Here is a 22,602-nt window from a genome sequence, read left to right on the forward strand (position 1 = left end):
TTCAAACCTTTGTAAACCTTTTTAAATCAAAACTTTTTTTTAAACAACATATGCAGTAAAACACTGAGCCCCTATTTAGAAACTATACTTTTTATCACTTATGATAATTTGCCATGAATCGGAGAGTGTGTGATTAATTGAATTACAAATCTGACATAAATTGTGTGCAACTGTAATTGTGTAAACTGATTTCAAATAGCTGGTGAGATTACATAACATTTTTAAAGATTGCCCTCCTGTTGCACTCTGGTGAAAAGCTTGGTGTGCACAAATATCCCTATGTAAGTTGCTCCCGCAGCAAGCTCCGGATCTCTCTTGTTGGTGACATTTTTAGAAGCCTAGGTAAGGCGGTTTATTAAAGTTTTTATTTTTATTAATTTAGGTTATTCGTTTTAAAAAGAAATTAACAAACTCGTAAACTCTTTATCATGAGCTACCTCAAGTTTTGTATTTGCTTTTTTCCATAGAATCAGTAGAATATATAGTGGAAAATCCTTTAGGCCTTTTTGCCAATAACTTAATGTGTGAAAGTTTTTAGCTTAATAAAAATGATCTATTATCAAGCTGAAACAAATATCATTTATATGACCAGGGCTAGTAGTCTCACTTGGAATTTGTCACATGGGCTATATATCAGTAATGATAAGATTTGCCAATTGCGCAAATGTATGTTTTCTCTAGCAGTGTTTTTTGTTAGCTCTTGCTCTAACAAGCAAACATAATGAAACCACATTGGCATACATTCGAGGACAAGGGTCAACTATTAAGGCAAATTTTAATGAAAGATTTAAATGTGTTCTTAGGACAAAGGTATTTTTCATGAATGTCAGTAAGGGGCATGGTGTCACATTTTATAGGGGCAGGTTGTCCCATGCATTTTAAATGTCATACAATTATAACATTTGACAATTCACGTCAATGTGAGAAAACAGAAAACGTTTCCCAAAAACCTTATCCTATTAGTGTGGACTAAATAATTTTAATATTTTTGCAGAAACAAGCACATTATACATCTCCACTGAAGCCTGAGCACTTTAAACATTGCTGAAACAAAAACCTTGCCATTTCTGCAATCAACAGAAAATGCAGCTGTTTAAGTGTTACCTTTGTGCTGCGCTGCTCCTAATGCAGTTTGAGCTGCATCTATTAGCTGCCTCTGAGAGCAGCTGTCCGGCTCTTGCTGGGATGCCAGGCATACCTGGACACAACGGCAGCCCTGGCAGGGATGGAAGAGATGGGGGTCCTGGACCAAAAGGAGAAATGGGAGATCCAGGTTTCTTTGTTTGTTTCTAGTTAGGTCTATAACTGTTTTTCTTTGATAGTGTGTAGTAGGCCCTAAGTGATGATAATTTGGCTTTAGTCAATTCAAGGCAGATATTTATTCATATTTATTTTATATAAAATCCACATCATCCATTAGAGAAAGAAATTCGGTGTTAGCTCTCCTTTTCCTGAAAGGTGGTGGCAGATTTATATTAATTATCACTGCAGGTGTTGGTGCACAGGGACCTCCAGGGAAAATGGGACCAGCAGGTCCAGTAGGTGCCATCGGCACCAAAGGACAGAAAGGAAATCCAGGGCCACCAGGTAAAAGAAACTGAATAATCATTTTAAACAGGACATAACAGCCAAAATTCCCCCTCTCTTTGTAAGGGTGATTCTCATTAAACTTACCATTTACATTACCACAAAGGAAAAAAAAATAAAAAGACAATCGTGATATTCTTGCCTCTGTGTGAAAACAGTGTAGTAGTACTCACTTGGTAAAGCCTTTTTATATTTTTGCGGTATGTTTTAAAAAAAATCTTTGAACAACTTCCTTACTGTAAAGCATTAAAACGTAATGAGAATCATCACTGAAAACAGTGGGAATAGTAAAAGTAAAATGTCCGGACACACTGCAGTAATAAGAAATCAAGGCAAAAAAATAAAGTCCTAAATGTAGACTCCATTTTCATATATATATATATATATATATATATATATATATATATATATATATATATATAAAACCAAAATACTTTTTGTAGTGTCATATTTTTCTTGCTATTAAAAATAACCCAGTAAAGACACAATGGCATAACTTACTGTAGATGTGAATTGAATGTTTACACTTTCTAATACATACAAACTCTGTTGATGGTTGATGTCAAGTTGTCATTTTCCTATTTGAAGTGTTACTTCACCGTCTCATTCTGGACCCTTTTCATAGGTGCTTCTGCAGACAGCAGTTTAATTAAAAATCTTCAATCAGACATTAGCCATCTAACCAACAGACTCAATGTCATAGAAAAAGGTAAACTCATCTAAAATTATTCAAATTATGATTCAAATTGTCACTGTAGCTACCAAGCATGTTAGAGCTCATTTATACAGAAATAATACAAAGTTAAGAAATTTGTGTGATATAGACCTATTTCTATTTTTATTTTTTATTTTTACTTGGGATTTCTTAGGTTTTAATGTTTTAAAGTAAAAAGGAAAGCTGGACAAAATATGAAATACTAAACTGAATTATGTTGAATACATAAATGTAACATTAACATTTGCAGCTGTGAATACAAATGTTAATTATGCCACATCCCAATGGAGCTTTTTGAGTTGATAACAAGTCATTGCCTCACTGTATGCTTTGGGATTTATTTGACAGACATGGAGGCTGGCAATAGATTAATTAAAAAATTTAAATCAGAGGTCAAACATCTAACAGACAGACTCAATGGAATAGAGAAGGTTACTTCTAAAAAAAAAAAGAATATTTGTTTATTGTTGACAAATACTGTAATGTAAAACAGTAATATGTTACACTGTCATTCTAAAACTTTTAATGCTTTATGTTAAGTTTTAAGGTTTCGTGTATTTAAGAGTACTGGAGAGAAATTCTACGTGTCTAATGGGCTGGTGGCAAATTTTGATGATGGATCGAGATTCTGCACTAATGTTGGGGGGAAAATTGTCCTACCAACAAATGAAGATGAAAATAAAGTGTTATCTTCAATACATGTTGACCTTAAATCTAACTACATATGGATTGGAACAACAGACATAGTGAAAGAGGGGACTTTTGTGAATTTGGACAAGCAACCTCTAACTTTCACCAAATGGAAAACAAATGAACCGAACAATTATAATGGGGCAGAGGACTGTGCTGCACATCACAGTGATGGTGTATGGAATGACATTCGTTGTGACTCAAAATGGAATGTAGTGTGTGAACTACAACACAAATAAACATGTTTATTGTAATAATGCAAATATGTATTGTATAAATAAACAGTTTTAAACATGAATCACAAGTTAACATGCTTTATTTGTGACAAGGGTGTAGCAGCCGTCCCCCACAGTCTTTTAAAAGGTGATTTGTGCCCCCACACTTTTTCAAACTAATCGCATATCCAGTCCAAAAGGTGGATTTATATACAGTTTTCTTTGCTTTTTGTTACTTTGTGCAGATTGAGCGACCATCCAGCTAATCCCAGGTGAGTTTCATGAGCCAAAACATCTGTTACGTAATAGGCCGCAGTCAGACAATCTAATCAACGCTGCTCCGTTCATTTCTACAAAGCTGCTTTCAACAATGCTCATTTATCCATGTTTTTTTTATCTGCATTGATGTTGATATAAAAGAATAATCTAGAGATTAGGAACACACAAATAAGTTATTAATCGGCATATCGTTCTTGATTGGCAGCATTACATTAAATGCACTGCAGTAAAAATACAAAGGACAATCCTTCTTTAAAACACATATTGTAAGTGGAGTTTATATCAGCGCATGAGTCTTCATTAAGTTATGCTTTTTACATTACGTTTGTGAGGTAAAAGTTTGATTGGTTGTTTTTGCTAATTCAAGCAGATTATTGGGTCTGTGTTAAATATTTAAAGCTTTTTTTAATATCAGCTCCTGTTTCTTTAAGTCTATGTTGTTGTGCCGTCGACAAACTAGGAAAAAGATAGATCTACTGTGTTAGAACACTTAGGCTTTTTAATAAAGTAAATAGATATGTAGATATGCTTTTTATACATTAAAACGTACAGACATTATTCAAACTCTTATTATAAGACTTTTGATAAGTCAAGCAGCTCACAAACTGTAGGGAAATTATAGATTTGCTTTGTTCTTATAATGCTTAAAACCTCTACCAAAGTCTCTTTGTAGATCTGTAGACATACATATTTGAAAGGATTAATATGTTCTTTTGATCGTTGATTCAGTGACTAACTATAATTTCACACAAGACACTCATTTGTCACCACCTTCTGGCATCACCAGAAATGGTCACTGAACAAATCATTATGATATTAATGATTATAATCATTATGATTATAACAAATCATTGGTGAATATAGTTAAAACAAAACACTCGAGCCACTTAGATACATTTCAAATGTAAATTGTGCACATGCACAGTTGTCATTGTTGTAATTGATTAAATAATTTATTCAAGAACAGCTTATGCTCAGTCTTTTATTGTCGTGTGTAAAACAGAAGCAAAACATGACTGCTACACCCCTGAGTTGTGATAGCTAACAGTCTCTAAGCCTCTGATTTCTACTCATGAATTTGCATAGAATTATTGTCAGAATAAAGTTGTTAGATATGAGAGGTGGGTTTTTACCACACTGAAGATGCTACCTTCTAAACAGTCTTGAACTGTAATATCTGTTCTGCTTTTGGAGTATCATATATTCATTTTGGAGCTGCAAAATTACATGATAAGTGATTTGCACCATCCCGATTGTGCACTAAACATAGTATTCACAGGCCCAGATATTTCAATGATGCTGAGAAACTACATACATTTAAGTTTATCAGACTGACTCTTTAATATATATATATATATATATATATAATTTAGAGGCTATAGAGGCACTAAAACTGTTTAGGACATAAACCAGAGATTAGTTCATCCTATTAGGTCTGTTTTTCATTCCAAATTCTTAGATATTCAAAGAAAAACACGACACTGATACACTGAGGAATACTGCGGTCTGAAAATGCCATGTTTCCAATTATGTCGTATTTTTGTTTGTTTTGTTTGTGAACTCTGCACTGGAAAACCACGTCATTTAAATATTTATTCAAGGGTCTGTGGATACATTTGTACATTTGTATCAACAGAGATTTAGCATTGACCTCCCTTGATCTGTTGATAAGATTCTTATGCTTCAGGTAAGGCTCCTTAAACAATTAATTAAAAGAGTGGAGTAAACAACAGCTTGTAATTTTCTTGAATTCATGTAACCTTTCAATAATAATAAACAAAAAACTTTATGACTTCAATTTGAGCAACCTTTGCAGTCAGAAATTATTATTATTATTATGCATTTATGTATCTATTTATCTATATATTTACTTGACATTCAATAAAGAATAAAACAAATTAAAAGAAAAATATGTTTAATATTCTGAATGTAGGATAGTTATGTTTTACCTTTTTGGAATGGAAATTAAACAAACTGTATAAAATCACTACATCAAACATCACTAGTTTATTCAGAGAGGAACACAGTCAATGGCAGATGTTTAAGCATTATCTCTGTGCAGTGTTTCTCTTAATGCAGTTTGGGCTGCATCTTTTAGCTTCATCTGAGTGCAGCTGTCCAGCTTATGCTAGGGTGCCAGGCACACCTGGACACTATGGAAGCCCTGGCATGGATGGAAGAGATGGGCTTGCTGGAATAAAAGTGGAGAAAGGGAGATCCTGGTTTAGCATTTTTTTTTATTGTTGTTGGTATTGTTGTTGTATGCTGGCATGTTGAACTGCCTTTGTTTAATGCTGAAAGGAAAGGAGGTGGCATTTGGCAGATTAGAGAAATTAAGTCATCACCGTCTCTGCAGGGGTTGGTGCACAGGGACCTTCAAGGAAAACAGGACCAGCAGGTGCTGTTGGTCCTAAAGGAGAGAAAGGAATTCAAGGTCTACCTGGTCTACCAGGTAAAGTAATAACACTATAGAATAGTACTGGGTGTGTGACTTTGGAATTGATTATGTCTTGTTTGATGATTTATGGCCCAGAATTTTTTCCAGTTTAATTAATACATTTAATACGTGTTAAATGTGAAAATGTGAGCGTATTTTTTTAGCTGCTGAACTAGGTCTGAGCGATACAGCTAAAAAATGTATTACGGTATAATGTTTCATATCATTCAGTATCAATAATTATTTATACATTTTAATAACCTTTTTTAAACAAACACCAGTAGAAATAAGGGTTGAATTTAACCACTGTGAAAATGCAAACAAACAAAACATTATTTTATTTTTAACAGTCAAAAACAAAATAAAATTTAAACAAGTATCTTCTTTCTTATATCTTATGTGAAGATTAAATACATAAGTGTTAAAGAAACTACTGAACTTAATAAATAAAATGTTACAAAAATCGTTTGGAGGATTTCTCATAAGGCATTGTTGCAGAGTACCTCGCCATCGTGGACTGATTGTTGAGGTGAGGTAGATGTACAGTGCATCCGGAAAGTATTCACAGAGCTTCACTTTTTCCACATTTTGTTATGTTACAGACTTATTCCAAAATTTATTAAATTCATAATTTTCCTCAAAATTCAACAAACAATACCCCCTAATGACAACGGGAAAGTTTGTTTGAAATCTTTACAAATTTACTAAAAATAAAAAATGCTTGAGGGTTGTTCATACAACCAAACTTCATGTCTATTTACATTTGAATGCATTTAAATGAAACTATCGAGCGTTATATTGAGCATTATTTATATCGTTATCGAAAAAGGTGTACCTATAATGATATAAGAATATATCATTATATTATTTACAATACACATATTTTAATGATATTTTAGGGGGGACACACCCCCGACCCCCCTGCGATTTCCGCCTATGACCGTTTATCACCCAGCCCTATGTTGAACATGTCCTCGGAATCTGGTTGGGAATGTATGAAATGCTTTGAGTGATTTATGCATGTGTTATATACATGGAATGCTTTGAGTGGTTTAAGCAGTGACATGCACAGACCTTAGCAGGGACTGGGGCAGAAGGATTAAAAAACACACACAAAAAAGGCACTGTTTTTTTTTTTTTTTTTAATTAGTAATTATGAATACTTAACTAATTTCTTTGCTTTGCGTATTTAACCATTTTCTTGTATATTCTGCACATATTTTATTTAATTATTCGTTTAAAACAAACTATATCATATTCTGTTATATTTCTCACAAAAAGCACCATTGTAATACACTTGTATATTTATTTTCAGACATGGTCTTTGATAACCCCATGTTTATGACATTTCATAGTAAAACCATGGTATGACAGTATCATGAAATATGAACATGATCAATCATTCAGGACCATGGTAACGTGGTGCATGGTGCGAAGACGCAATGAGAAAGTGCAAGCAGGGGGTGATCGACTCTGCTACAAGGTCCTTGAATAACGTATAATATGTGAGTAAGGGCAGCTGATGGAGTTTCTGGTGCCCCCCTAGGGCGATGGTGACCTACAGTACTGTGGTATCCTAATGGTATTTTTCTAAAAGTGATTAGTGCAATGGCTTATTAGTTTCAACAAAACCAAACTGGCTTTGGCTGAACCTGACAATTCCTTCAGTTTATGTCAATATTCTATAAAATACGAATTTAATTTATGGGTCAATGACATGACATGTATTTTTTGTGTCCAAATTCATTATTTTCCTAAAAAGAATTTGAATAAATACATGTCATATATCAAATGGATCTACAATATCTCCTTTATAAGAAACCCTTTTCATTTTATTGAAATTCAATAGATTTTTTGAGTTTTGGTGTTTGAAAGACCAAAAATGTCAGGAATGTACAAGCAGAGAACAAAACTGAGATATAAATGTTCATTTTCTCAATAAAATTCTTAATCAAATATTTTGGCATGATTTTATGTTAAATTCCTTATAAATGAGGGGAAATAGTGTATCGGTCCTATTTCAAAACTATTCTATTACTTAAACTTTTGTTCGAAAAATGTACTTCTACTAATGTCAGGGAGGGCGACCGACATAAAAATGCAAATTTTATGCAATGTTCCTTTAAGAAAACCATGTGACAGCATATGACATCACACACAGAAGACTCCAGAGGACCCCTTTGATGCAGTAACAAGTTTAGTCACCCTCCCATAAATATTAGATAATTTGACATTTTTGAGTAATGATGAGGTTGATTCAACTTATCATGTCAGGTGGTATGACCCCTGGAAAACTTTGAAAATGTGTTGTTATTATAAAAATGTGTATTTGATTTAAAAAATGTATGTATAACCTTGAGCACATGGTCAAACATTTGTATAGGCGTCCAAGTTAATGCCTGTTAGATTCGAATTGAGTTTGAAATGTCAGGTGGTGTGACCAGAGTTACAGTTAAACCAACTAAAAAAAAAGTCATGTTAATTAATATTTTTTAATTTATTAAATATATTTTAATAAATATATAAAGGTTTTAAGTTGTTTAAAGGTGCAATCTACATATGTATATAAAATGTTTTATTTTATTATGGTATGAGTGACAATTTAAAGAGCACATTGTCCATCTTAAAGTCCTATTCTTCAAGAATATAGGACTGTATAATCAACATTGATACTAAAACAATTGCATCTTTAAATTAATCTATTTTTGTTTTTGTAGATGCCATTATCAAGTAAGGAGAAAACAGCACGGCATTCAAAGCTGAAAAGTACAGACTGGGACAGTTTGTGCTTTCTGAAAGCATGATTTTGAATTATATTTGAAAAGAGTTGTTTTTTTATCTTGACTTACTGTTACTACTGAATCTATTGACCAGTAGATTGAATTCTGCCCTTAATGTTTCTGGGCCCAATATTTGCACTAATTCACTGTTCCGTATAAAAGATGTTCTTATTTATTAAATGTGTTCCTTGAGGTTTCAAAGTTATATTTTTAAAGACATGATGATCAAATGTTATCATAACATGCAGTATTGTTTTGCACTTTCTTGTTAATTAAATTTAATTATATGATTGAGATACAGTATAAATTGGTCAGAGGATTAAAATAAAAAAGCCAATTGAAACCTGAATAAAATTAATTGACATATCTTTCTTTTTATTTTGTGAATATCAATCATTATTGATCACAAGGTCAGGTGGTGCAATCAGCAAATTTACATTTAAATGTATCAATTCCCATTGCAACTGCAAAATGAAGTAAGAAATATAACTGTAAACCTTTATAAAGTATACAAATCATTTTTACAGTTAAAAACAAAACATAAAAATTCCTTATGGAAAAATGGAAAAGCATCCGTTTATATGATTTGGAATAAAAAGGCAATAAATAAACTAATAGAAAGGGAATTTAACATGTGATATGCATTTTAGACACTACAATGATTCATATTTACAAGTCTCAGTAGTGCTAAGTAGGCCTACATTAAATGTATATTATTTTAAATTAATAAATGGTCGCACCACCTGACATATTCTGGGTGGTAAAATCAGAAATCTTGTTTAATAATGAATTAATGCTGCCTAAAATGCTGTAAAATCAATATGAAGCAACACAATAAATTTTTTTGGACATAAAAAAAAATATTATTAATAAATCGATCTACACTAGTGGTACACGCTGTCAGAAATGTGGTAGCAATCGAGTATTACTCTTTTGATAAACTTACAACACACTGAGTAGACTTTTTATCTGACTTCAATGTTCCAGGGCGAAATTCAAAACTGCATTTTTTTGTTTCCTTGAAGGGCACTCCAGCACTTCGAAAGCTTGTTCAAAATAAAAGTGAGAAAATGTGTCTTTTCTCGGAGGGCCCTTCCACAAGACTGTTTGCGAAGGGTACATTCATACAGTAATGCCATGTTTCCTTCAGAGTACCCAGTTCAAGGGCTCTGCAGTTTGGAGTGAGTATAGGGAATAGGGAGGATCACTTGCAATTGTTGTCAGCCCCCGATCTGCTGGCACCCCGCTTAATATTCTTAAATACACCCGCGGTTTCCAAAGAAATCTCATAACAACACATTATTACAAATGTGATGAGATTTTTATTTAACTATTTTAATATACTTATTGAAAATTCTCCCCTTTTTCTGGATGACATAACAGATAGGTGTGCTTTGATAGTTATAAGTAATGACTAATGTCCTCCGCCCAGCTGTTTGATGATAATACCATAGCTAATCCTAAAGATTTAAAAGGTAATGGCTTTTTATTAGCAAATTATTTTATGGGTCTTGGATAATTAATATGCTCTTATTACCTACCTTATAAATAAACAGTAACAGGCATCTTTCACTTTTTTTAGGCTCAAGGCATAAAATCACCTTCAGACATACACATTCTTTTCAGACAGACATAAATTCATTTTTTATTTGAACTTTTCTGTCACATCCAATTCTGGTTTCAGTGAACTGAAGAATCTGACATTTACAATGAGGACAAGTAGAAAACCACTGAAACCGGTGTAGCTGCTTTCATCATTATACACCCAGTTGTTCTCCCACAGCTGTGTGTATATTTGATCACCCTTTTCCAGTGTAAGAATGACACAATTGCTGGCATTAACGTTGGTTTTAGGCTTCAGTGAAAACAAAGAGCATTGCTTTAGAAAATTATTTTAGAGACTGACTGCCATTTGTTTACCAGGATGAGAATGGGCATAAAATATCTGAAAGACATACACATTTGTGTTCAGGAACTGTACAGGAGGGTATTGTATTACTTTGATACGAGTAAACATGTACATCACATTGTACATACATAGAATTATGAACTGCATAGATTACTAGTGTTTGGGTCATATGCATTTCCGGCATTAATGAAGATTATTTTGTAGACTAGACTTTCCTTGTGCAGAGTTTGTGGCTAGTTTAGATTAAAAAAAATATTTTTTTATTTTTTTAGTGAAGATACTGTTTACCATTTTTTTAAATAAAATGTTATGATTTGATAATTAAATGCTTAAACTGCTGATCTAATTGGCATATTCTCTAATATCTGCAGTATATTTTCTAATTCATATTTGGAAAATTATAAAAATGTTACGCTTAAAAAAATGAAAAGTAATTTTTTAATATGTATAAAAATCATGAGCACTCGCATGAGATAAAAACTCCAGTCAAATCAGTAACCTTGTAAAAGCTGTTTTATTCTACATGGAGAGGGTCCCATCATGGGGGCTGCCATGATGTGATCACATGACTAGCCAAAAACCACTTGCTTAATCTTAGTAAATACGCTATTATTGGAAAATTTCACTCATGGATTAAATTAATATTGGCTGATTGTAAATAGTCAGTTTCAACAGTGGCATCAATAACTGAAAGCTATTGCGTTTGAATGATGATGCATCCATGCCCCTAGGTGTCAGTGTGAGTCCAAGACTAAATAAACACAAAATCACTGAGTGCACGTTCAATATTTAGAGACAAGTTATTTCCAAAAAAAGAGTAAACACTGCAGCTCTGTTCACTTTCCAAAATTGCCATTTGTTTGAGCGACCTCTCTCAGTTTGGCACAGCATCATCTGCTTAACCAATGGTGTAAGTTTAGGGCAGGACTATCTGTATTTTTGATCAATGGCAGATGGAGGGAGTATTGGAAACCTGTTCTCACCATTCTAAACAGCACTGTGCCAGCAGTGGAGTCATTCAGGTTCCTGGGCACTACCATCTCACAGGACCTGAAGTGGGAGACACACATTGACTCCATTGTGAAAAAGGCCCAGTAGATCAAATCAAATAAAAAAAAAAGGTTGTAGTAACAGATGTTGTACTTCCTTCGCCAGCTGAGGAAGTTTAACCTGCCAAAGGTGCTGTTGAAACAATTCTACTCAGCAGTCATTGAGTCTGCCCTCTGCACTTACAATAACTGTCTGGTTTGGTGTAGCTATGAAATCGGACATCAGAAGACTACAGAGGACAGTTCGGACTGCTGAGAGGATTATTGGTTGCCCCCTGCCCCCCCTTCAAGAACTGTACACTTCCAGAGTGAGGAAAAAGGCTGTAAAAATCACTCTGGATCCCACTCACCCTACCCATCACCTTTTTGAACGGTTGCCTTCTGGAAGACACTTCAGAGCTCTGAGCACCAGAACGTCAGTCACAGGAACAGTTTTTTCCCTCAGACTATCCATCTCATAAACAGTTAAAGCCGCCCCATTGAGCGATAATTATGTGCAATACACAGTTTAGTCAATTTATATTATCCAACATATCCCCTTCTGCCATTACATACAAAGGAAAAAACTTTTTTTTTGCACTGTAAATATCATACTGTATTTTTGTACTTTATATAACGGATTTGTATTAGATTTGCCCTACGTATGTGTATGTATGAAGGTGTGTGTCTGTGTGTATATGCATAATATTATTATTTTTTTATTATCTATGTCTTGCTGCAGTTTTTGTATTGTTGTGTACTGGAAGCTCCTGTCATCAAGACAAATTCCTAGTGTGTGTAACCATACTTGGCAATAAAGCTGATTCTGAGATGCCCAGTCTTACCCAAGTCATTCTTTTAGAGGAAATCACGGACGTTTCTTCTAGTAAACTATCTTCGGATGAACAACATAAAGCTTAATATTTAATTCTCGTAAAACAAAATCACATACTTTTCAAACGATTCATGCGCTTGTTCTGTGATTGGATAAAAAGTTAATTCAGTTCGTAACGTCACACGATCGGTTGAGCGAAGAAGGGAGCGAATTTCCGGTTTGGTGCGTTGGATTTGAACTGGGACCATAGAACATAATTGAAAAGAAAATGCGGTAGACAGTTGTCATAACCGAAAGAGAGTTTAAAAAATATACAGTGTACCTCAGTGTTGTTTTTATGACCTTTAAATAAATGTGGCGGATGGTTACATGGCCTAGAGGCTTAGTGACGGAAGTAAACGGGTTAGCTGATCAGGCGTCGATCGATCGGTATTAGGGAGTCCGCGAGCTCTGCGCGAGGTTGAAAATGGGGACGAGATCGAGCCGTTTACATGAGGAGGCTGTTTCCTCGCCTTTCGATAAAGATGGCATCAAGAGAGATTCCTGTCGACAAATCCGCAGCACCAGGCCCACCAGCCTAATGGTGGAGTTCTCCGGTAGCTTCGACCATGAATCAGAGGCAAAGGAGGAGGGCTGTGACTCGGATACCGGGCAGCAGGCGAGCAGCGACGGCAGCCCCGCAGATCGCCACATGTCGCCGTCGCTGAGCAGCCAGGTCTCGCCGACTGACGAGAATGGAGGCGATGAGAATCGCGAGGAGGATTGCAGTCCTGAAGGCCCTGTCAACGGAGAAGAAATGGGCCGTGCACCGCAGCGCACTTTCTCGGAGCGTTTGCCTGCTGGACGCCATTCTTCCTGGAGTAGCGTCACTGCGAGGTCTGCACGGGTGAGAGGGACCCACGCTCGACCGGTGTCCGAGGCGTGGATCGGCCTCTACAGAGTCAGCAACCGCCACGGTGGTAAGTTGAAAAGCATTCCGTTCCCTAAACAATTGTTTCAAACTTTTCACCATTCATTACCCGTTTACAGTTCTGTCGCATTGTTTATGATGAGTTGTTTCCGAAAAATGCAGCCTGCAGGTTTGTCCAGAGCTCAAGGTTTCAACTAAACACAAAGATAACCAATATATGCCACTTTATATGGATTTATTTTGTTAAATGTATGCTATTTCACATTTGGAGTGGCCCGATTTGACCTGCTCATTGTAAAACGAAACGAAAAACTATTTGGGAAATCCTATGGAGACTCTCCAGACAACCATTAAAGGGATGTCTCAATCAACAGCGTTTGTGACATAATGTTGATTACCACAACAACAAAAAAATAATAATTATAATAATTGGACTCGCACCTCATTTATTAAAAAGAAAAAAGAAGAAAATTGCAGTTACAGTCCGACACTTACAATGGAAGTCAATGGGGGCCATCCATCCTTCCATAAACATTTAAATACACACTGTATTACAAGAAAAGCCACAGGATGTAAAAATTATACATGTTAACATGATTTTTAGTGGGCTAAAATCACTTACTAAGCATATCTGTGTAAAGTTATTTTCAAGATTACACCTTTTGTTATGACAACAAAACCCTGTTTTTGGTACCATTTTTAGTAAAAAAAAAAAAAAAAAATATATATAGATTAGTAAGATTTTTTTTATCATGCAAATCAGTTTAACATGTATATGTTGTGGATGTACTATTGAAACCATGTTTATTTGAGTGTTTATGGAGTGGCCTGTTCACTTCCATTGTAAGTGCATACTGTAAGCGCTTTTTATAAACGAGAGACGATTAGAATTTTTTTAGCATTATGCAATAGGGCTGGGTATTGGTACAGATTTCCTGATTAGATTCTGATTCACAAGCTTTTGATTCGATACAGATTCATATGGGTATATTTCAGTTATAGGGTCTGTTCCAAAACATAGTGAGCTGCCTTGCTATCTCCTGCCTACTTGGGTGCTGTCTTCTATGGCAGCATACTAACTGAAATAGAGCCCCATAAGAGAGCGACTTGGAACGATCTACATAGGCCATGTTCAGACTGCAGGCAAATACATTTTTTTCTCAAATCAGATCGTTTCAGGCAGACTGTCTGCACTATTAATTGCAAGTGATCAAATCAGATTTGCACATTAAGACAAAACCAACCTTATCTGCATGTGTTGCTTTGGTAACAACGTAGGCGTACCCACGTGACGATGCTTTCAAAACAGATGCAGGAAAAATGGAGCTGCATCAGCTCGCTCTCCAAATAAGCACCCCATCCATTCGTGGTGCAGAACTCCTCCATAACTGAGTTTTTCTTGTCCTAAGTTTTGGAACAGGCCCTGTAACTGAAAAATACCCATATGAATCTACATCGAATCGAAAGCTTGTGAATCGGAATCGTTTCATGAAATCTGTACCAATACCCAGCTCTATGGCATAATGCAATTTTAAATTGCAGTCTTTTGTGGATTCATAATTGCATATGACCAACGAGCCATGTTGATTTTATTTGTGCAGCCCTGAAGGATTGTGAAATTAGTTTACTGATGCGCTCTTTATGAAACTTAATTGACTAAAACTCAGTTTTACATTTGTCAGCAAAAGTTTCTCAATTATATTGTTAATATTCAATATATTCCCCAGCCATAATGTGCATTAGTGTTGTCAAAAGTACCGACTTCGATACCGAAGTCGGTACTTTTGACAACACTAATGTGCATATAATAGGCTCTTAAGTTTTGTATTGTAATTTAATTGAAGCTTGGTGTATGTGCTTGGTGCAGTCATGAATAAATGAGCCTTCACAATAAGAATTGTTGCCCATCAGCCACTGTGTTTTCAAAATAAATAATTTGAAGTAGGGCTGCTTGATTCATCTAAATACAATAAAAAATGTGATATGACATTGTGCGATAATTAAACCGCAAAGGGCTGCAATTTAATTAAATAAATAATTAGTCTTCGTGTTGCTCTACCCTGCTCTGTCCTGTTTGTGTTCGTACATTATTACAGTGTTTTCACAGGGGCTCCACAACTCCATTTCATGCTCAGAGCAACAGATGTGCTCCAAAGGCTTTGTGCTCCCGGTTTGGTTCAGTTCGTTATGTGCAATAAGTGTATTATATTTAGACAAAGGGAAACTGGTGTATCCTGTGTGAAGCAAAGAATAAATAATTGAATCTTACACATTAAGTTTAATTACACCAATGAGTTATCAGTTCAAAAAAAAATTGTGAAAATAAATATTTTTGTGTTTGATTATTTAACCAGCCTACAGTTTTTTTTGTCAGCAAAAACTGTGCATCACCTCTGGTATTACCAACAGGCACATTCTGTTAACAATGAGCAGAAAGCTTACACATCACCAGTTTTGACAGAGCTGACGATAAATGGTCAGGATCTGTATCGGCTGATCAGATGAAAAGAAAATCTGTGAATGTATTACTAATAGTGTGGGCTGAGACCATATCACAAAGTGGACAAAAACAGTTGCATGGTGGAAAAATACAATTATGTATACAAATATATGAAGAAGAGTGAGATTTCACATATTTATTTATTGATTTGTTTGTGGCTGAAGTGAAAAGGTTGGAATTTATTTATATATATATTTTTAAGAGGACTCAAGTGTGATCCCTCCAAGTCTTTTATTGGTACTAGAACATGTGCAAAATGTTATAACATTTAGTTGAAAAGGAATCACTTACTAGTTGTTTATCATTTCACATTTCAAAGCACAATCATAATATTTTTCAAAATAATCACAATATGACTTTATATCTAAATCGTGCAGCCCTAATTTAAGAAAGATTCTTTGTTTTCCCTGCTGTACCGAACCGTGACCCCAAAACTGAGGTACGTACCAAACCGTGAATTTTGTGTACCGTTGCAGCCCAATGATAGGCATATCATACTTTGGCCATGTGTATGGCTTTCGGCTGCAGATGGCACATGATCGATTGGGAGGCTAAGACCAAAGTTAAACTCAGTTTACTGATGGTTTTTGTGTCTGTATGTGTGGTATATTGTTATGTACTATATGGGTCAGTTGGCCATGGTCCAGCAAGAGGGCTTGGAAAAGTGAGCCATATGGGTGCTTGCTGTCCCATCCTCTATAATGAGGTGGCCTGCATGGCATGGAAGTCTCCCATAGGCTATGCATAATTTCTGTGCAGACCTACTTGTTGATTTGTTCATACAATTATTGTTTTCCCTTCTTATCAGCTATCCGTTGCCCCTTCTGCACCAAGCCGTTCCCTGGAGGGCGGATTGAGGACCACCTTTTAAGTTGTCTCACTTCTCCACCTCTCCCTTATAACAGTAAGCTTCCCATTTGTTTTTCTCATTGTCTATTTCTCCTGACAATATCTGTAGTTTTAAGGGGATAGTTCACCTAGAAACTTGCACTTTTGGAACAGCACTAGGGTATGACTTTGTTTTTCATGAAACACAAAAGGAGATGTCAGGCAGAAGGGAGGTTCGACTCGTTGACTTTAATTTGTACATTTTCTGTTTACAATGAAAGTGAATGGTGACTGAGGCTAACATTCTGCCTCACAATCTCCATTTGTGTTCCACGGAAGGCATTCAGGTTGATGACACAATGTTTATTTTTTTGGGATGAACTATCCTTTTAATTTTATTTCATCATCTTTGCCCATCAGCGGATGTGCTGGCTAAGGACATTGGAGAGTGCTCTATCTGTCTTGAGGACCTGCTGCAGGGAGAGACCATCGCTCGACTTGCCTGCCTGTGTGTCTACCATAAAAGGTAACCATAAATTATACTAACCACCTGAATTACAACCTGATATTAATGCTTCTAAATGTACTGGAATGCGTTCAAAAATGTAGGCCTAATGCTTTATTTTATTACATTTTTGTATGTCTTAAAAAAAGCTGCATTGACACTTGGAGCAAAGTGAAGCCGAGCTGCCCTGAGCATCCTTTTGATTGATTCATGTGTCCATGTGCAATGACACTTTGACTCAGGTGAGCTTGTGCATTCACTAAAGTATATTTATGTAATTATCACTGAGTCAATAAATGATCAAGAGTTTGGGACAAAATGCCATTTGAAAATGACAAATGCCTCAAACATTTAAAATGTTGGGGCAGAAGTGTTTTTTTTTTTTTTTTTGTCAGTGTTTAGTTCCCAATAACTTGTGTGTGTGTGTAATAGGCCTGTTCTGGTTGTAATTTTTTTTATCATCACTGTGATTAAGGGCCAATCACCACTGGTAAACAGTGGTTGAAGGGCAGGGGAGGGAATAATTACGCGTTTATCGTGCATAAAACTTTACCAAAAAAATTCGTCGCTGAACGCGAAATGAAAATTCAACTCCTTGTAAAATATCACAAAATGCCTAAAAATGTCTAAATAGAAAACTTTTTGCATTCTTTATTTATTTGTATTTCTGTCTATTATTGGACTATACAGTCGATCTGCTATGTCAGTAACATGTTTACGTCATGGACTAAAAATAATCCAGATGTAAAATTCTCATATAAAAAAATATTATAATAAATAAATAAATAAATATTGTATGTATATATATATATATATATATATATATATATATATATATATATATATATATATATATATATATATATATATATATATATATATATATATATATATATATATAATAAAGCTTGTTTATTCAAATAATCCAGTTATAGTATTCTGAGGATTTTCTTTTTCCCCCAGTCAAAACTGTGTCGAGAGCTGAAAGGGCTAATCCAAGGTGAAGCACTTTTATAACCACCTATTTTCAAATGCATCATTTGAATATATGATAAACAAGCCATCAACAGAATAAATAATTACAATTTACATCTGTAATGAAGCAAATGCACATCAGAACTTGAACAGCTGATCTTGTAGAGGGAGTAATGTGAGGATTGTTCATTCATGAGCCCGGGTAAACTGAAGCACTTTTTGATGTTCAAACACATCTTATGTGTGTATAGCCTAAATATGAGCTTAGTCAGGTATCGTAACAACATTAATAAAATAATATAACTTGAATCTGTGAACCAATAAAGGCAGGGAATGCACAGCGGAGATTGAGTTCAATGTGTTATCACGAATAAAGGAATTTAGGATTTGTAACTTCAGTCGGGGATGAATGGGCATACTTAATGTACCTAGTCGTGGTGTGCGTTTGGCTTGAGTTACACGCTAAATGCATATTTTGTGGATCCGAAATTACCAGATCAATGCACAAAATCAAGTAGTCTCCAAAAATTTTTAAATGATTGTCTCTATGATAAATAATCAAAAACACAGTCACTAAAAATCTTATACTTTATTATACTCATTAAGTATTTTTCGTAAAGGTTTTTATGTAAGTTAATATGTTAACATCACATGTATGTCTGTCCTGTGCATTATAGCTACTTTAGTATTTGATATCGATGGCTGTTATAGGTATGTTTGCAATAGTGTGCATCATTGTCCGTTTAAGATGCTTTCGCCTTAACGTGTTTGTTTTCTGTGTCATCTCTTTAGGAGACAATACCCCCTGCAGGAGCATATATTGTATTATGAGAGGATTGAGAATAGACACAAATGAACAAAACAAATAACAAGCATCGAAACTTGTGGCCAACAGAATCAGTCTGGCTCGAGGAAGCCTGGATATTACTTTCATATGTGTCTCTTGAAACTTGGTTTATATCTGCTCTAAAGCACCTGTCTGTATGGCTGGTATGCACTGCTTGTCTTTCCTCTCTTAATTCATTACTATAAAGCTCAGATTGAGATGGAACCTTCACACAAGAAAAATACATTTAAATGGAGAGAAAGGAGTTGTTACACATGGAACAACTCTTCTTGGACATCTTGGTCTCCCTCAGTGAGATGGTTTTGGGTTTCTCATACTATTGAAACTGTATTTTTTGCTGGGTTTTGCCTTTGGTTTTGTGCAGCATGCTGGGAAAACTGCAACTGGTGTTGCAATGGCTTGAACAAATTAGCTACTTCCTTAATTTGAGTTTCTTGGGTAGATCCTGTATTTAAAAGAAATTAGTTGTACATGCGTAAATATTGCACAGGATTACATATTAGGCATGATGTTTTTTTGTATTTTGATTTATACTAAATTATGTTTCGGGGATGTATTCTTTTGTGATTTTCCTTTTTTGTTACTATAAAAACATTTCAACGGCAGTGATATTTCCCATAGATTCATTCAATTTAAATTCATGCTACCAAGTGTAGTGACTTTATCCATATAATTGAGGCAAAGACTAAACTCCCTCTTGTTAACCCATTAAGCTCTTTTAAACCTCTTGGCCTGAAAGCTTTTATTCGGTTGAACTGTACAATGTTAACAGACCCAAGCAATACTTCCTCTAGTAGTTAGACTAATGACTGTATCTTTGGTTGCAGTAAGGTGTGTACAAGTATTTTTATGCGGATGGCCTGACTTGGCTCAAGGCGTCATGTATTATTCTTGGAGGGCAGGTTTGGCTTGATTTGTGTGCAGGAGATGAATGCAGACAGTGAACATGCTGAAATAGGAATATGCTTTTCAGATGTTGTAGACTAGATAGTCCTTTTACACAAGGCTTTCTCTGCTATGTTGTATGCATGTGAATCAAGCCATCTGTGGTGTGGAGATGTATGTCAGGCAGATGCCAAATGGCGCATGCCTAGCCTGAGGATGGAGATTTAGAATGGCTGATGGTTAATTATGACAATGTCATCGGCCCCGTGAATGAACAATGAACAGGAGTAAATACAGTGGAGAGGCAATACTCTTGGGGGGCCTGCACAGAGATGCACAAATATATTGTTAAATATTTTTAAAGATGATGTTTCTGGGGTTTCTTGATTGTGGGTGTAATGCTCTCTGTTTTATTGTCGTTCAGTTGGTCTGTTACCTTGTTGCCTTATCTCGAGGGTTTATATTTGGAGCTTTGATTTGAAAGAGGTTTTCTGAGGTTTGTCAGTAAAGCACTGAAGGTTGCTTTCCTTACCTCATCAGAGGGATATCATCTCCAATCGCTCCAATCTTTGAAAGTATTGTAATGTGTTTCCTTTAGAGGAGTCAAAGGGTTCTTTTCCTTTTGAAAATAAATCATGTGAGTCAAAGGAAAGAATCATCTTGCAGTTACATTTGTTTAGTGTTTATGGTGTAGTACAATTTGGAGTGGACAGTGGAGGGAAGTGTTGTCAGAGGATAACGTTAACCTAAGTGGTGCCATACCTCAATATTTCCATATTAACTATACTAATTTGATCTTTGCTAACTCCAAAGGTGGTGGGTTTTTTTTTTTTCTTCAAATATGATTATTTACAGTATAAATACCATTTATAAGTTGTGTAATTATTCAGTGCTAAGGGTATTTACCTTCTTGATCCTGTGTTTTGACCATGGTTGGTCAAAGATGAATGCGCTGGGAATGTTCTTTAGGTCAGTATGATTTGCATATATTCACATCCCCAGACACAGACAATCTGCCTTCATTCTGCTAAAGAACAATTGAGTATTTATTTATTAAAGTGTAAATATGTATTTCAAAATGGCTTTGTCTTTTGTTTGTCCATGATGTTGTTTCTATGCCTAAAACTTTTGTATGTCTGAAAACATTTTATATGTATTTTTTACAATAAATATGCTTAGGTGTGATTATGGCTATTTTCCTTTCATGTTTTTGACCATCTTTTCTTATCTAAAATAACAGTTATTGATGCCAATGATGAAAATTATTAACATTTCACCCTAGATATCATGTAATATTAGAGAATTGTCACTGATCTAATTTAACTCTAGTTTACCTTTTTGAATTCATGTTTTTAAAGGGCAGATCTTTGTGACCCCACTGTGGCAGATTTACTTTGGTTTTACATCCCTTTTTGAAAAATGTGTTTGTCTAAAACGTTTGCAGTAGTCAGATTACAATATCATTTTGCTGTTTATGATTATAATTGGATTTATTCATCTTGATGTGCTTTAGAGTGTGCTCCCATATCACATGGAGAGTGGTTTCTTACTGGAGAGAAAGGAAGCAGAGTTGAGCTAAGAGGGTTTTGCCACATAGTGTCATAATCCAGTATATCCTATATTTCGACAGCATTTCTTTTAAAAAATTTACCCTGACCCGAGTAAAGCCGCTAAACCAAAACGGTCCTCTGTCTTGTGTTGTTAGCCAACCATGCTGATAATTCCAGAATGTGAACAGTTTGTATATCCATGCTCAAGTTTAAATTTTACAGAAAGCTTTACTTCTCATGGTGCTCAAAACTGTTCTGCCCGAATCGATGGCAGGAAAGTGCTCAAAAGAATGTAAGATAATGTGTGAGAAAAAACTGCATTAACCAAAGTCAAGCATTGCATTACTTCTGCAAATGTAAACAAGCTTCCACAAGCTGTCAGAGGGGAGCTGTGTAATCAAGCAAGATTTGCCAGTCTATCTTCATCACCCCTTTTCTTTTATGTCATTATACAAAACTACTGTTGATTTAATACTAATTGTACATCTCTGCATTATTTTACTTAATCTGTCTGGTGAAATACAGTTGTACATGATAATTAACTAATAGTATACAGTATGTGTCAACCCTTTGGAATTACCTTAATTTCTGCATTTATTTTTCACAAAATGTGCTCTGAAGTCCTAATAACTAACAAACACAATCTGCTTAAAGTAATATGAAAAAAGTAATTACACTTGTTATTGTCAATAATGAATATGCCATTTGAGATTATTTATACAGGGTAAAAAAACAGTTTAAAAGCAAACAAAAATTGAAAAAAAAAAAATAGAAATATATATATATTTCTGGCCCAATTTCAAAAGATTTGATTTTCAGTCAGTTCCTGCCCTACAGGCTAAAAGAAGAGGAGGAAAAGAAAAGTAACAAGAAATGAGGATAAATAATAAAATGTTGAAAAAAGGAATACAAATTTAGTGGTGAAAATAAAAGAAGAAACCACACAAGACAGAAAAATATATTCAAGGTCTTGGGTTGAACCTCTGGGCTAATGACGACTTAAACAAAGCTAATTGGAGGCAGGGGTTTCAGTCATTGAGCTTTGATTGTAGGTGTGGACCATATAGCTGCCCTATATATTAAAACAGTACAGTCTGGGTTTTGACCAAGTCTGAGCTTCTCAAAAA

General features: G+C 35.0%; 2 protein-coding genes across 3 annotated transcripts; both read left to right on the forward strand.

The window, feature by feature from the left end:
• Positions 1-229: 229 nt before the first annotated feature.
• On the forward strand, positions 230-3,284 carry hbl4 (hexose-binding lectin 4). Of its 2 annotated transcripts, none has more exons than XM_052128493.1 (5): positions 230-342; positions 1,081-1,273; positions 1,492-1,587; positions 2,213-2,296; positions 2,843-3,284. In XM_052128493.1, exons 2-5 carry the CDS (start codon positions 1,084-1,086, stop codon positions 3,229-3,231), a joined length of 759 nt encoding a protein of 252 aa, XP_051984453.1. In that variant the 5' UTR covers positions 230-342; positions 1,081-1,083; the 3' UTR covers positions 3,232-3,284. The 2 variants fall into 2 exon arrangements, with proteins under 2 accessions (XP_051984453.1, XP_051984454.1); XM_052128494.1 differs by having other exon boundaries at positions 254-342; positions 995-1,273.
• Positions 3,285-12,562: 9,278 nt separating this feature from the next.
• Positions 12,563-21,104, forward strand: zgc:66427 (uncharacterized protein LOC406256 homolog). Its single transcript, XM_052128495.1, has 5 exons — positions 12,563-13,434; positions 16,694-16,789; positions 17,134-17,239; positions 17,368-17,460; positions 18,986-21,104. Exons 1-4 carry the CDS (start codon positions 12,942-12,944, stop codon positions 17,423-17,425), a joined length of 753 nt encoding a protein of 250 aa, XP_051984455.1. The 5' UTR covers positions 12,563-12,941; the 3' UTR covers positions 17,426-17,460; positions 18,986-21,104.
• Positions 21,105-22,602: the final 1,498 nt, after the last annotated feature.

This window comes from Xyrauchen texanus, chromosome 6, assembly GCF_025860055.1.
Source record: "Xyrauchen texanus isolate HMW12.3.18 chromosome 6, RBS_HiC_50CHRs, whole genome shotgun sequence".
Taxonomy (NCBI): Eukaryota; Metazoa; Chordata; class Actinopteri; order Cypriniformes; family Catostomidae; genus Xyrauchen; species Xyrauchen texanus.